This window comes from Camellia sinensis, chromosome 4 (assembly GCF_055761805.1).
Source record: "Camellia sinensis isolate YWXY chromosome 4, ASM5576180v1, whole genome shotgun sequence".
In the NCBI taxonomy this organism is placed as follows: domain Eukaryota; kingdom Viridiplantae; phylum Streptophyta; class Magnoliopsida; order Ericales; family Theaceae; genus Camellia; species Camellia sinensis.
In genome coordinates, this window is record NC_138964.1 from 165,458,015 (window position 1) to 165,473,412 (window position 15,398).

At 35.6% G+C, this 15,398-nt stretch overlaps 1 protein-coding gene across 1 annotated transcript; it reads right to left on the reverse strand.

Moving 5' to 3' along the window:
• Positions 1-1,271: 1,271 nt before the first annotated feature.
• On the reverse strand, positions 1,272-13,171 carry LOC114274164 (gamma-secretase subunit). Its single transcript, XM_028216039.2, has 2 exons — positions 12,077-13,171; positions 1,272-1,646 (listed from the first exon to the last, which is right to left on the reverse strand). The coding sequence occupies exons 1-2, from the start codon at positions 12,381-12,383 to the stop codon at positions 1,486-1,488; spliced, it is 468 nt and encodes a 155-aa protein (XP_028071840.2). The 5' UTR covers positions 12,384-13,171; the 3' UTR covers positions 1,272-1,485.
• Positions 13,172-15,398: the final 2,227 nt, after the last annotated feature.

Genomic DNA, 15,398 nt, shown 5'->3' on the forward strand with positions numbered 1-15,398 from the left:
AATAAATAGTAATTCATTTTTCTAGAGACCAGTAAGTTTCATTGATTTTTCAATTTCGTTAAGACTGATAAGAAGAAAATGAAGTATGGTGGGCTTGGTGCTTGCTTGTATGAATACTTCATTGATTACTTGACTTTTTGATAACTTGTTTGTCCTACAAAAACTAGGTACCCAATACTTTTTCACTAAAATTTTATTGATCAACATCAATGTAGACAAACATTAATAAAGGGAGGTGAGTTCATAAAATATCAAAGAAAAGCTAAATAATCCCAATTAGATTGGCACCATGAAGAAAAACCAATCATATGCTAGCGCAACACCAAAACATTGGTGAGAGACCAACCAAAGCTAAAGCAAAACAAGAAAAACCAACAAAACCAAACAGCCCCTAATCACCACCTGGAAAACAAAAACCAACACTCGACACCAAATCACCTTTTATTGATCCACTAAAATCTCATGTAAAATCATCAAAAAAGCAGCAGCCGTGAGGTTGAAAGATCCAAACAGCAACAAAGCAGCATCAGTCATCAAACAACAAAAATGCAAAATTACCAACCACCTCTCTTACAGTATCTAAATTGCTTGAGGTTTGAGACAAAATCACCGAGTAAGGCACCCCTTTTGAATTGTACTTAACCCGTAAAGCAACTCTTACCTAACAATTTCACCCAACTCAACAAAATTTGGTTGGCAAAAACACAATCGTTCATGAGGTTCCAAATAGACCACAACAGCACAAGAGGAGCAGCCTTCCATATTCGCAACTCCAGTTTTTTGAACTTAACTCCTAACCACCACTGAAGCAGTCCTTTCACTGATTCAGGCATTACCCATTGAAGATCCCACCAATTTATCATAGAACAATAGATCATGGCTAACTATTTCAACAGTGGACTTGCAAAAAGGACACAAAATGCAAACATTGCCATTAAGCACACCAATCCTCCATTAAAAAGTTGTTTTCACCCAACCTTTCCATGTCATCCATCCTTTCGGAGGGGACACATTACACCACAGCTGTATGCGCAACCAGCCTCAGGAAAGGCACAATCGGCTTAAAATTTTCATATTCCTTCGTTTTTCCATCATATGCATAAACCTACTAGATTATTGAAGATCCATTCAAATACCATTTTATCAAATTAGATCCACCATATAGCCTGCATGGTTCTATCATTTTTCCACAAAGGTTAGATGACCAAATAATCAACAATCAAAACTCAGAAAATCAGTTCTCATCTAGTTTGGCTGTCCTGTACTCCTAATGATGAAAAATGCTCCCCTTTTGACATTTATAATTTATCAAGAGGGAGAATGAGTTCATGTCATGGAACATCATTTTCAACAGTCAAAACACAGAAAAATAGGGAGAATATTAAGCTATTAACTACAATTGGTTCAGTGCCAAGGAGTCTATGTGTTTGTGTTAAAAATGTTAACAACGGCAGATAAACAAGAAGAAGGGCATGCATGCAACTACTAGATCCAACCTGTCAATCCAAACCTTTCAGCAACATTGTACATTACTAAATCATTCCATACATGGCCGAAGAGGCGCTCCCCTCCAATGGCAAATGTAAGGGCCCATGATGAGAGCAGAGCTGTGAACACCACGAAACCTACTGCTGATCCAACCACATCTACAAAAAGGTAAGGTTTATTAAAATCAATAGCATAATTCTCGGAAAGTGGATTGAAGTTCCTAAAGACAAAATCACCAAGAAAACCTTGTAAGCCACATAAAATGATGACAAAAAGGAAAACAAAAATACAAATAAAAGATAAGTTTACGGATATGAATCAAACACGGAAGCAATGTCTAGGATAGCATTTGAAACAATATCTTTGATTTTCACAGCATTTGAAATATCCAAAATATGGATAAAATACACTGGTGGTCCCTAACGTATGTGCTTCATGTAACTTTGGTCCTTTAAATTTAAATTTTGTCAATTGTCCCTGAAATTTTCAATTTGAGTCAAATTGGTCCAATTCAAAATGGTTGTTTAATCATTGGTGGAATAATTAAAAATTTCAACTATAGTCTCTAAAATATAAGTTTTGTGTCATTTTGGTCGCTAAAGTTTCAACTTTTCCCTCAATATTGTAAGGTTAAGTTTCATCTTCGTCATCAATGTTTTAGAACCAAATTGACAAAATCAAAAACTTTAAGGACCAAAGTGACAAGGAACACATACTTTAGGAACCATATGTGTATGTGTTGTTAGCATATTATATTAGCCGAAAGGTACACTAGGGTTTGTCTGTAATCATTTTTTGCACTCAGGGATAGCACTCAGGGATCATCTTGTAAATTGCCTTCCTTGTAAACCCTAATCTTCATCTATAAATAAGGGGTGATATTCTATCATTCCCTAAGCTGGTTACCCAAGCTTCATGGTATCAGAGCTACACCTCTAGGGTTAGGGTTCAAAACGTACCTAGTTGGATCATCTGCTAGGTCGATCTCCTCCAGCCATCCTCTGTCGTCTTCGTCTTCGTCTGGATCGTCTTCGTCTGCTTCGTCTTCGTCCCTCAGCTCGTCTGCTTCGTCTTCGTCTGGTCGTCTGCTTCGTCTGCTTCGTCTTCCTGCCTCAGCCCGTCGATCTCCTCCAGCCGCCATCGCCCTTGTCGTCTTCGCCTCTCTCTGTCGACATCGCCTGCTTCGCCTCAGCCCGTCACTCTGGTATCTCACACACTTAATATATAAATATATATAGATATATATGCTGATATATATATAAATATAACCTGATATATATATTTATATATATATAAATATATGTATATATAAATAACTCAATATATATATATATATAAAAAAAATAAAAAAATAAAAAAATAAATAAAAAAACAAAACAAAAAAAAAAAAAACAAAAAACAAAAAAACAAAAAAACCAAAAAAAAAAAAAAAAAAAATGGTTTCTTAAGTTTTTGTTATGTCTTTATAGTAGTCATTGTGCCTGTTATCTCACTACCACCTTCCGGGTTTGTGATTGTCACTAGTTTTGTTGCGGGTTCGGTAGTATTGTATCCATGACAGATTCCACCAGTGTCTCCCCTTCTTCTCAAACACCAAAGAGTGAGAGTCCCATTCTACCTACTACCATGACTGAGAACCCCAATCCTAGTCTGAAAATCACCACCTCTCTATTTAATGGTCAAAACTACCTAGCATGGTCTCAAAGTTTGACTTTGTTTTTGAAAAGCAGAGGAAAGATGGGGTATGCTGATGGCAGGATACAGGCACCTAGTACCACTGACTCAGGTTATGACCAATGGGAGATTACCAACTCTTTGATTATGAGTTGGCTTATCCATTCAATGGTTCCAGAACTTGGTGAGGGATACTTGTCTATGGAGACTGCCCAGGACGTTTGGGAGGCTGTGGCTGTTACCTATTCCCGCAAAGGAAATTTTTCACAGGCATTTGAGTTGCGCCGCTCTATTGAGAGCTCACTTCAGGGGGAGCAAACTGTTCTTCAGTACTTCACTTTCCTCACCAACGGCTGGAAACGCCTTGACCACCTGGAAGACTATAAGCCCGTTTGCCCTACTGATTCTATCGGGTACAAAAAGTTCATCGCACGGGAACGGGTCTTTAAATTTTTGGCCGGCCTAAATGTGGAGTATGATCCAGTTAGGGGTCGAGTTCTGAGTATGGATACTCTTCCTTCACTTCAGGAGGCATTTGCCTATGTACAAAATGAGGAGAGTCGCCGGTCTGCCATGATGTCCCCTGTCTCTACTGACCGTTCCGCATTACTGTCTACTCCTCGAGATAGCCTCAGCCTGCCTCCTCCGTCTGCTCATAAGGAATCTGTATTCTGTGATTATTGCAAAAAGCCGCGGCATACTCGTGAGACGTGTTGGAAGCTTCATGGGACTCCATCCGGGGGTCGAGGTGATCGGTCTGGTTCTCGAGGAGGTCGGTCAGGCCAATCTAGAGGACGTGGTTCCTATTCCCAGGCTCATCAGTCTAGTGTCGTCGATACCCTTGATTCTAATTCTACTTCTGTTACCCAAACTTCTGATACTGAGCTGGAGGATGCATTGCGCCAATTGTTGGAACGCCGATCTTCTACTGCTCTCAGTACCGCTTCCTCGTCCTTTGCCCGCTCAGGTAACTTAGCATCTTCTCCTTGTGCTTTCCTATGTCATACATCCTTGCCTTGGATTATTGATTCTGGTGCCTCAGATCATATGTCTGGCTCCTCTGATCTTTTCTCTGTCTATAAGCCCTCTTCAGGTCAGGACAAAGTTAGGATTGCCGATGGTACTGTTTCTTCCATTTCTGGAAAAGGTTTAGTCCAAGTCACTCCTACCATACATCTATCTTCTGTTCTCCATGTTCCCAAGTTTTCTGTTAATCTGTTATCCTTAAGTCGTCTTACCCAAGATTTGAATTGTAGTGTGACGTTTTTTCCTGATCATTGTCTTTTTCAGGACCTTGTCACGGGGAGGACGATTGGCAGTGGTAGTGCCGAAAATGGTCTCTACTTCCTAGATCAACCGGACAAACTTGCTTATTCTTCCACCACATCTTCTACTACCCCCGCTGATTTATGGCTGTGGCATCGGCGTCTTGGGCACCCCTCATTTCATTTACTTAAGCATTTATTTCCTTCTAGTTTCGCAAATCATCAGTGTCTGACTTTCTTTGTGAGTCTTGTCAACTTGGAAAACAACATAGAGCTTCTTTTGCTCCCAGTTTGAATAAAAGCTCCGTTCCTTTTTCATTAATACATTCTGATGTTTGGGGTCCCTCTCGTGTTCTGTCTGTAAAAGGTCATCGCTGGTTTGTTACATTTATTGATGATTTTTCTCGTGCTACTTGGGTGTATCTCATGAAAGATAAGAGTGAGGTTTTCTCTGTGTTTCGCACTTTTCATAAGATGATTTGTACTCAGTTTGGGGCCACTATCAAAATATTTCGTTCTGATAATGGCGGGGAATACATCGATTCAGGGTTAGGGCAATATTTCTCTACTCATGGCATTATCCATCAGACCTCTTGCACCAATACCCCTCAACAAAATGGGGTGGCCGAACGCAAGAATCGGCACCTTCTTGACATGGCTCGGTGCATGTGTTTTTTTATGAATGTGCCTCGGCCCTATTGGGGCGACGCTGTTCTCACCGCTGCCCATCTTATTAATCGTCTCCCTACCCAGGTCTTGGATAAACAGGCTCCGCTTCATGTCCTCCTCGGTTCTCCGTCTTTGTTTTCTATTCCTCCCAAAATATTTGGTTGTGTCTGTTTTGTCCATAATCACTCCCCCTCTCGTGGTAAGTTGGACCCTCGCTCCCTTAAGTGTGTTTTCCTTGGTTACTCTCCTACTCAAAAGGGGTATAAATGTTACCACCCTTCTTCTCGTAAGTGGTTTGTGTCCATGGATGTAACTTTCTTTGAATCCCAGTCCTTTTTCTTGTCCTCTCCGGTGTCACCGTCCTCATTTCCGGGGGAGCCTTGGTGTGAAGTGAGTCCTGTGCCTCCTATGGTGGAACCAGTTATTCTTGCACCACCCTCTGTGCCTCCTATGGTGGAACCAGTTGTTCTTGAACCCCCCTCTTCTACTGGGACTATAGAACCCACTGTCACCAAGAATACGGACGGGCATGTTTATGTCCGGGACATAGACAGAAAACAAGTTAACTGGATACACGGGACCGTTTCTGCTACCCCACTGCCATCTCCTGCTTCTGATGAGAGTCGAGGTAACTTTGAATCTCTCGAGTCCATTGATCTTGATGTTCCTATTGCCAAGAGGAAGGGTGTGAGATCTTGTACTCAACATCCTATCTCACAGTTTGTATCATACTCTCATTTGTCATCCTCATATAGAGCGTTTGTGTCCAATATTTCCTCTGTTAGCATTCCTAACCATTTTCAGGATGCCCTTGCTACCTCTGAATGGAAACTAGCCATGATTGAGGAAATGAAAGCACTTAGGAAGAATGGCACTTGGGAATTGACTGAATTACCTCCGGGCAAACGACCTGTGGGATGTAAATGGGTATATACTGTGAAACACAAAGCAGATGGGTCTATTGAGCGTTACAAGGCAAGACTTGTGGCAAAAGGGTTTACTCAGACATATGGCATTAATTATCAGGAGACCTTCACACCCGTGGCTAAAATGAATTCAGTCAGAGTACTTCTCTCTCTAGCAGCTAATCTAGATTGGCCGCTTTATCAGTTTGATGTCAAGAATGCTTTTCTCCATAGTGACCTCGAAGAAGAAGTATATATGGACATTCCTCCGGGTTTTGAGGATCATCAAACAGAAGGCAAAGTATGCAAACTTCGGAAGTCATTATATGGTCTCAAACAGTCTCCAAGGGCTTGGTTTGAGAGATTCACTCAGGCTATGTTTAAATATGGCTTCAAACAAAGTCAGGCAGATCACACATTGTTTGTGAAACATTCCTCACATGGTAAAACTACAGCACTTATTGTTTATGTAGATGACATAGTTCTTACAGGCAATGATAGTGGGGAAATACCTCTGTTGAAGAAATATTTAGCTAAAGAGTTTGAAATCAAAGACTTGGGCAGCTTGAAGTATTTTCTGGGAATTGAAGTTGCTCGCTCTAAGGATGGGATATTTATCTCACAGAGAAAATATGTGCTTGACCTATTGAAGGAAACTGGGATGCTTGGCTGCAAGGCATGTGCCACCCCCCTGGAACCCAATCAGAAATTAGGAGATGATGAAGGAGGAGAAGTTGTGGATAAGGGGAGCTATCAACGATTAGTGGGTAAGCTCATTTACCTATCTCACTCCCGTCCTGATATTGCTGTTGCTGTCAGTATAGTTAGTCAATTTATGCATGCTCCTCATCAGATTCACCTTGAGGCTGTCATGAGAATCTTGAGGTATTTGAAGTCTGCTCCTGGTAAGGGTCTGTATTTTTCAAAGTATGATCATCTTCGTGTAGAAGCCTATACAGATGCTGACTGGGCTGGGTCAGTAACTGATAGGAGATCAACTTCAGGGTATTGCACATTTGTTGGCGGCAACCTAGTTACTTGGAGGAGTAAGAAACAGAATGTGGTTGCCAGGTCAAGCGCAGAAGCTGAGTTTAGAGCTATGGCACAAGGTGTGTGTGAACTTTTATGGATCAAATTATTGTTGCATGATCTAGGTATTGCTCAGACAGACTCCATGCGGTTATACTGTGATAATAAGGCCGCCATCAACATCGCTCACAATCCAGTTCAACATGACAGGACAAAACATGTTGAGATTGATCGCCACTTTATTAAGGAGAAACTCACTAGTGGTATCATTTGTACTCCCTTTGTCCAGTCTGGTGAACAACTTGCTGACATTCTCACCAAGGGGATTGGGAATAAACCATTTCATGACATATTAGGCAAGCTGGGCATGAGAGATATCTTCGCACCAGCTTGAGGGGGAGTGTTAGCATATTATATTAGCCGAAAGGTACACTAGGGTTTGTCTGTAATCATTTTTTGCACTCAGGGATAGCACTCAGGGATCATCTTGTAAATTGCCTTCCTTGTAAACCCTAATCTTCATCTATAAATAAGGGGTGATATTCTATCATTCCCTAAGCTGGTTACCCAAGCTTCATGTGTATCTTATTATTATTCCGTTAACTATTTAGACGATTAGTTTGAAATTAGACCAAATTGACTCAAATTGAAAATTTCAAAGACAAAATTGAAACTTAAAGGATCAAAGAAACATAAAATGCTTACTTCAAGGACCATAAACGTATCTTATCCTTTGAAATATATATCATCTTTTTTTCCTTTTTTTTTTTAAACAACTTTCTGAGTTATCAAAATCAGAAGACCAAATAAATAAATAAAAGAGAGAGAAGAGAAGAACACAATTCAAAATAACGATAGTTTAAGATTTTCTACCTTTTGTTCTTTCACAACTAAAAATAATAATTAAAAAAATATAAATATAAAAACTTGTAGTTGATTTATTTATAAGTAAATGAAGAGACTCTTACTTGTATGTAAATATGTAACAAAGAATGTGCGAACAGCCAAAATAACATACTAAACTAAATATGTTCTCCTGATACAAATTTTATAATTAACAAGATTATATAACAACTTAACCCACATGACTAAATGCAAGAAATTCAATCCGTATCACCACATGAAAAGAGAATAGTCAAAATGCTAATACAAGAAGAAGATCATCACTGCTCCCATTCTCTGCAACCACATCCACTAATGCTGGATGTACCCTCCTGAAGCGGCAGTGAAATCATGGGGTATTGCAACATGGCTTACCTTCAATATAAGGGAATTTTTATAATATATTTAATTTTCCAATAAACTAAATATAATTTGTAAGACTTAATGTTAATAGTTAATTTTGCTATCAATATATATACACAATATGTAAGTACATATGTATGTGTGTCCATCTTTGATCTCTTCACAGGAGTTGCATACATGGCTAGTGACGTGTTGTGGACACATCAAACAAAAGACTTACATCTAGCCACACACTTAGCGTGACTCAAGTGATTCACTTGACCACAACACAACTCACTGCAGTGGTTATACCATGTGAGTTCCACAGCCACAGTAGGTTGGTCGTGCTAGTCTCTCAATACTTAAGTCAAAGAGAAAGTACTATCGTAATAGTTAGTTCTTCAGTATAGCATCTCAGGAGGTTCAATCGCATCCTTACAACATTAGGACACAAAAGATAAATAAACAATTAACTCCATGAATCGTACCAACCCATGGATTCAATTACAAATGGTTTGAACGCAGGGATATATAGATTAAAAGAAGGTTTTGGAAATTCGGGATTAAAGGCACGCCTAGGCATGTGCCTCGGCCCAATCAGTGTGCTTCGGAACATCTCAGGCTAGGTAATGTAAAATAGGCACTGTAGAGGAGCATAAGGTGTGCACTTTAGGCTTAGGCTGCAAGCACACAACTTGTGCGCTTCTTTTAAAATGTTTGTTTATTATAATTACTACCTTTGATTTCACTTAATCTCATTTTATTTTCATTTTTTTACATGCGGCTAGGCTACAAGGGACTAAACCCCTAAATATATATTGCAACCAAACACCTTTTTAACCCTAATTATACGAAGACGTTGGATAGTGCTTTTTTTTTTCGACTAGACTAACAGCTGTCGTTATTCTTCTTCATCTCCTCAATCTCCTTCCCCTACTTCTCTTTCTCTATGCTTATCGTGTTCGATACTTTAATTTTGTCACTATTTTTAAATGGGTATAATTTATGAGTTAGATCTTTGTGTTTATGTGAACCTTGAATTATTTGTCTATGATAAAATATTGGTATTTGTTGGTATGTGTGTTTTAAAATATTTCATTTTAGTTTTTACTAATGTTGAACCTTGAATTATTTGCTTATATTAAATTATCTATTTTTATCGTCAACATGAGCCTCGCTTCGATGAAGCTCACACCTTGCATTGCACCTACCACCTAGGCCCTAAGAAACCTTGGAGTTTCAATGCGCCTATCGCCTTTAATAACACTACCCAGGATGTTACATTAAGCATTCTTCTTTGGGGCCATGAGAAGTGAGCACCACTTTCCCAATGGAGTGTAATGTAGGGAATGGTTAGTGAGGTGGACAATCATGGACCTCTGGGAAAATGGTGGCATATCAATGGTCATGAATCATTGGAGGTAGAGGAGTGGACCAATTCAGTATTAGAGTAAAGAGGGTGGCGATGGAGAGAGACCCATGTCACCAAAGTAGGAGCAAGAGGAAGAAGACAATAAGAAATGGTTTATGTTCAATGGATATCCCATTTTATAAGGTCCTAGACTAGTAGAGGCTAACTCACCTATAGACAAGTGGTTGAATCCCCTTGCTTTTAATAGAATGGAAATATCGGGTTTGCCTATTTCACATGATTTAGACCTTGGGGTTCATATCATGGGAGGTATAGAGTTAGATATGATACCTCAGAGGTGTCAGATATCTTGGCTTGGCCTAGTACTACTCTCGGCCATGCTTAAATTGAGTCTTGAAGCTTTCTTTTGGACAATTTTGTGGTAATGTATTTGAAAATTTACAAACTCACGCAAAGCGGAATTTGTTTGTTAGAAAAATACATGGAGTATGAGATTGATGATACGGAAAGTACATCTTTGAACAAGGGGATCACAACGTAATGCAGAGCTATCGTACTTTTCCTATTTAAGGAGAGAACTTTTCTGAATAAGATTAAGTGATCGGGGCCTAAATATTACACATTTGGCCCACTAACATACATTTTATTAGTCTATTAATTTGTATTATTTTATAATTTTGTGTGATTTTGTATATTTGTATATATTTTAGGTGTTTGTAAATAAATTAGTGTAAATAATACTTTTTAATATTTTATATATTATATTATATATTATAAAATAAATAAGATTAAAAAATTGAAAAAAAAAAAAAAAAAAAAGAGAAGAGAGAGCACGCCTCCCACACCTCTCTCTCTCAATTATATATATATATATATATATAATAAAATATTATATTATTTATTTTACTATGTTTATATTCTTTTGTAGGATTTTTTATTTGTAAATAGAAGAAGAGAAGAACAAGAAAGGAAGAGAGGGAGGGAGAGGCTTCGGCCAAGCAAGCCAAGGAAAGAAAGAGAGAAAAATAGAAAGAAAGAAAAAGTGGGAGAGTGTAATTTGTATATATTAGAGTGTGGTAGTTATATGGGTGTTCGGAGCTAATATTTTCTTCTTAGGGTAGAGATGAAACTTGATAAAATTATTAGGGTTTATTGTATTTAGCATTTTTAGTTTTGATTTGAATTAGATGTTTTGATTTGATTTAGATAAATTGTATAACTTTTAGATATTTTTGTGCAAAAAATGTTTTATTCAAATCATGTTATACAATTGGTTTTACTGTTGTGTATTAAAATTGTTAGACGAGTCATACCTAGTAAGACATGTCGTGTATCAATCATAATTTATAGTTTAGTTTAGTTTGGTTTAGTGGTGATGGTCTGTGCTAAGTGAAGATGATTCATGACTTTTTGGTTTTAATATACAAATCCTCTTGACGATATATTCTAGATCAACTTACATCATATTATCTAAATTAATGATTTTTTAAAAACTAATACAATAACCGCTAATTATAAGGTTAGTGATGGATTCAAAACTCTGAAATATTTCTTATTTTATTTTATTTGTTGTATGTTTTATTAATTTTAGTTTTAATATTTTCAAAATCTATTTTTTTAAAATTACTTTAATTATTATTTTTGTATCAAAACAACTCGATTAGTCTTTGAGGATCGACATCTGGTCTTAATTGCAATACTTCGGAATAGTAGTTATTACTTGGTTTTAAATAGAATATTTTGGTGTGAAAACGACAGCATCATTAAGCATGTGTTAGTCTATCTTTTAGGTAAAGATTTTCGCACAAACAATAATAACATTTCAAAATCAAACAACAGATACACCCAAATGCATATAAGCACACCAATGGCAAGCAAAACCTTTCCTCATTTTTATCCAATCCACTGTTCAAGACAGAAAAAACAAATTAACACTAAGAAGAGAGACACCTATCTCAAGAAATTCCCGAATCTTTAAGAAAGTTTTCCAGTGATCTCAAATGGCTTCTGCTGGGATATCAAATATATACATCCAGCAATGTGATGATTATGAACTCAATAGTTGGACAATTTGTTCGAAAACAAATAAATCAGCATAAACAGTGAGAATCAGCATAAACCCACATCTGAAGATTCATAAATTTCAAAATGGGGTGGACTCCTCCTGATATTCTGAATTATAGACAGATAAACAAGAGAGTAGACAACGCCAAGGTATGTATGAACTAAATATCAAAGATGAGCAAGAACAATTATAATCGTTAGAATTTAAGAGCCCCAGAAAATGCAAAAATAAGAACATGGGTATTGTTGATTTCATCAAAAAGGAAAACAATTTGAATGCAAAGAGCAACAAATTTGAAACTAATAAAAAATTGTAATCTAAAAAAGCATAACAATAGCAAGCATAAAACAAGAAGAAAAAAGAGCAAATATGAATGTAGTCTTACAGTGGCGAAATTGGGGAAAGGAACGGGAGTGGCGGAGGACAGGCCAGAAGTAAAGGCAATTGAGGGCCCAAAGGAAGGGCATAATGAAGAAGCCGAACTTGAAGAACCTACGAGCGTATCCTATCGAAGCTTCCTCCGATAGACCCAGCGGCCCATCAATTGTTGGCCACTGAGGACCTCGTTGTTGCGACTGTGATGACAAAGAAGATGAAGAATTAGGGTTGTTGTTGGTGTTGGGATTGGGATTGATGCGGGGAAGTATCAGCTCCGCTGATTCAGATGGAGCGTTGTTCTCTGACCTCTCCATTCACTCACTCTCTCTCTCTCTCTCTCTCTCTCTCTACCTGTGCTTGGTTGTTGATGGGGGAAGGAAGACAAAAAGGTATGGAAAATTGGAATCTTGAAACACTATTTATACAGACAGAACTTTCAAAGGATTGTTCGGAAAAAAGAAAAAAAAAAAAAAAAAAACCCTTTCAAAGGTTGCATAAGAGAAATGGCTCATCTCTCATTTGGCAAATAAGATCATGAAAAATATTTGGCAGCTAATTTGAGTTTGTCAGTATTTTTTGAATTTGTGCATATTGATCGATCGTTCAGAAAAAATAATTGTTACCCTTGTCGATCAGGAATGTCACTTTATTATCAAATGATCAACAAATCAAAACTCAACCACTCTCATAAACTCAAATTCAAACTACATATCATTGTTGTAAAATCAATTGATCAATTTCAACTTATCAATTGTTTTTAACCTCTTTTCTCACCTTTTAAAGTTATTTGTCATTTCATTAAACACATAATTGGGATTATGAAATAGGGATGTAGCATCTCTCGTTGCATAAATGCACTTTTACTTATTTTTGTAATAAATGCCATGTATTTTTATGAAAATATTACATATATTTGTGGTACCAAATATGATAATTTGTGATTCAAAATAAAATTATACATTTGTAATAGTGTTATATATTTTTGTAATAATATTATACATTTTTTTATTCAAATATTTTTAATCACAAAATCGGTAATAATACCATAAAATATATAATATTATTACAAAAATGCATAATTTCATTTCTCCATCACAAATTGTATATAAATATACTCAAAACAACCCTAATATAGAAAATAAATAAATAAATAAATAAAATAAAATAAAATTTGGACATGCATTAATTTACTTGTTTTTATTTATTTATGAATAACTGGACATGCATATTAGTGGTGAGACTAATTATAGAATATATAATTTCATTAAAATTGCATTATATATGTTTTATGTAATTGTATATTCTGTGCTTGTAGTTATAGCAGGACCGGGCCATGAGGCAAGGCCTCTCCGTCAAGAGCTTTCTAATTGTTTCTAAAAATAGGTCTTTAAATTATTTTGACCTTAAGTTACATTAGTTAATTATTTTGGTCTTGTATGTCTGATTTATTGAACTGAAATCATTCTATCATAATATCCATCTTCACGTTTAGTTTATTAAAAAGTAATAGAAAATATTACAAATAAAATTATCATTCATTATTGTGAGAGAATAATCATTCTATAAAGAGATTAAAAAATGATCATTTTATTCAATTTAATTTTATTTCAGCAAGTCAAACATTATAATATTAGTATTTTAAAAATAAAATTTTAAATATTAAAAAAAAATAGAATTGATGAATTATTTAAAAGTAATAGATCGTTGTTTGGCCAATGTATGAATTATTTGATTATACCAATTATAATTGTTTTCGGAGATGTTTTTTAAAGTTGAAGTTGATTAAATTTTACAATTCAATCTACATCAGGAAAATGTGTGAATAAATTAATAATGTTAACAATAAAAAATATTCAAAATTTATCTCAATAATTATGATTTGCATCAATCTCAATAGCTATGATTTATGATTTAAGTCATCTATAAAAATCAAATGAAATTGCTCAAGAAATAAAATATTATAATTATTGTGAAAAACAAATTATAATAGCTGCACTTACTAATATAATAATATAAAATTAGATTTCTCACTTAATATTTTAAAAGATTTCCATGCATAAAAAAATAGTAATTTTAGTGTTTATATATAACACATATTTTGGTAAAATTATGATAATCTGTAATTTAAAAATAAAATTACGCATTTTGTGATGATAAAATGCAATTTTGTGATAATGTTGCATGTTTTTTGATTAGAAAATATTTGGTTACCATAGCATTTTCCTTGATTTGATAATGATTTTTAGATTTTCCTTTTGAGGTGTCTCTGTTCTGAAAATGCTGATAGCAAACAATGATTTTTTTGGGAAAACAAAACAAACCAGCTAGAATTATATTAAGTGGGGAAATGATTTACAGAGCGAGCCAAGTCATGTGCCGGTTTAACCTCCTGCCGCCTAACCTTACATACAACTAGATAATCAAAATACTTCGTTTGGGAACTCTTCTTTTTAGTCAAAAAGTCAAAAAATTATTAAATTAGTCAAAAAGCCAACAACTTATACCAAAAAATCAAAAATTCTCTTTTCTTTCTACTTTTTGCACATCTTTTCGTAAAAAATCAAAAAGTCATTCTAAACATATTAATTTTTTTTAGCTCATATTTTAGCCAAATAACTAAAAAATTACTAAATTAGCCTATTCCCAAATGAGTAATATCTACAATTAAAGTGGAACTATGACATAAAAAATCCACCAAAAGTGATAGCAAACAATGATTACCCCCATGTGTGTTGATCTTTAATTTCAAAAAGTGTGTTGATAATAAATTGCCGCAGGTTAAATGATAATCTTGTAGCAATTATTTACAGAAATGATCAAAGAATAAAAACTTCGAAGATTGGGGACAAAATCTATTAAGTAAGAAGCAATGATATATTTCTCTGATGTTTGAAATAGAATGTGGTGACAAGGCCATGAATTATATTATTCAACAAAACCAGACACCCCATTCCATTCATCAGAAGAGGTTTCCTTCCACAAACATCAATGACAATGTTAATTGTTCCACTACATAAGAGGATCTTGAAGATGTAGCAAAGAAAACAACAAATTCAGTTTGAAGACTTAGCCACGATACCCTATGGTCATGTTTGATTCACAAGATTAATAGTGAAGTATTAATAATCTTATTAAATTAGTGTGATATTCACTATCCAATTGGATTAATATCCATTGGATTAATAATTCCACCCCTACCTCATTACTAATAATCTTACAAATTTGTTGGATTAATTATCCATTGGATTAATAATCCTAAATCAAAATGTTAAAACAAACATAGGATAATTAGACCAACGGATTAAAAATCTCAATCTCATGCTCTAATC

Coding starts and splice junctions, on each gene's coding strand:
- LOC114274164 (XM_028216039.2), bottom strand. CDS start 12,383: ATGGAGAGGTCAGAGAACAACGCTCCATCTGAATCAGCGGAGCTGATA. Junction 1,647..12,076: donor CTTTCCCCAATTTCGCCACT/GTAAGACTACAT, acceptor ACCTTTTTGTAG/ATGTGGTTGGATCAGCAGTA.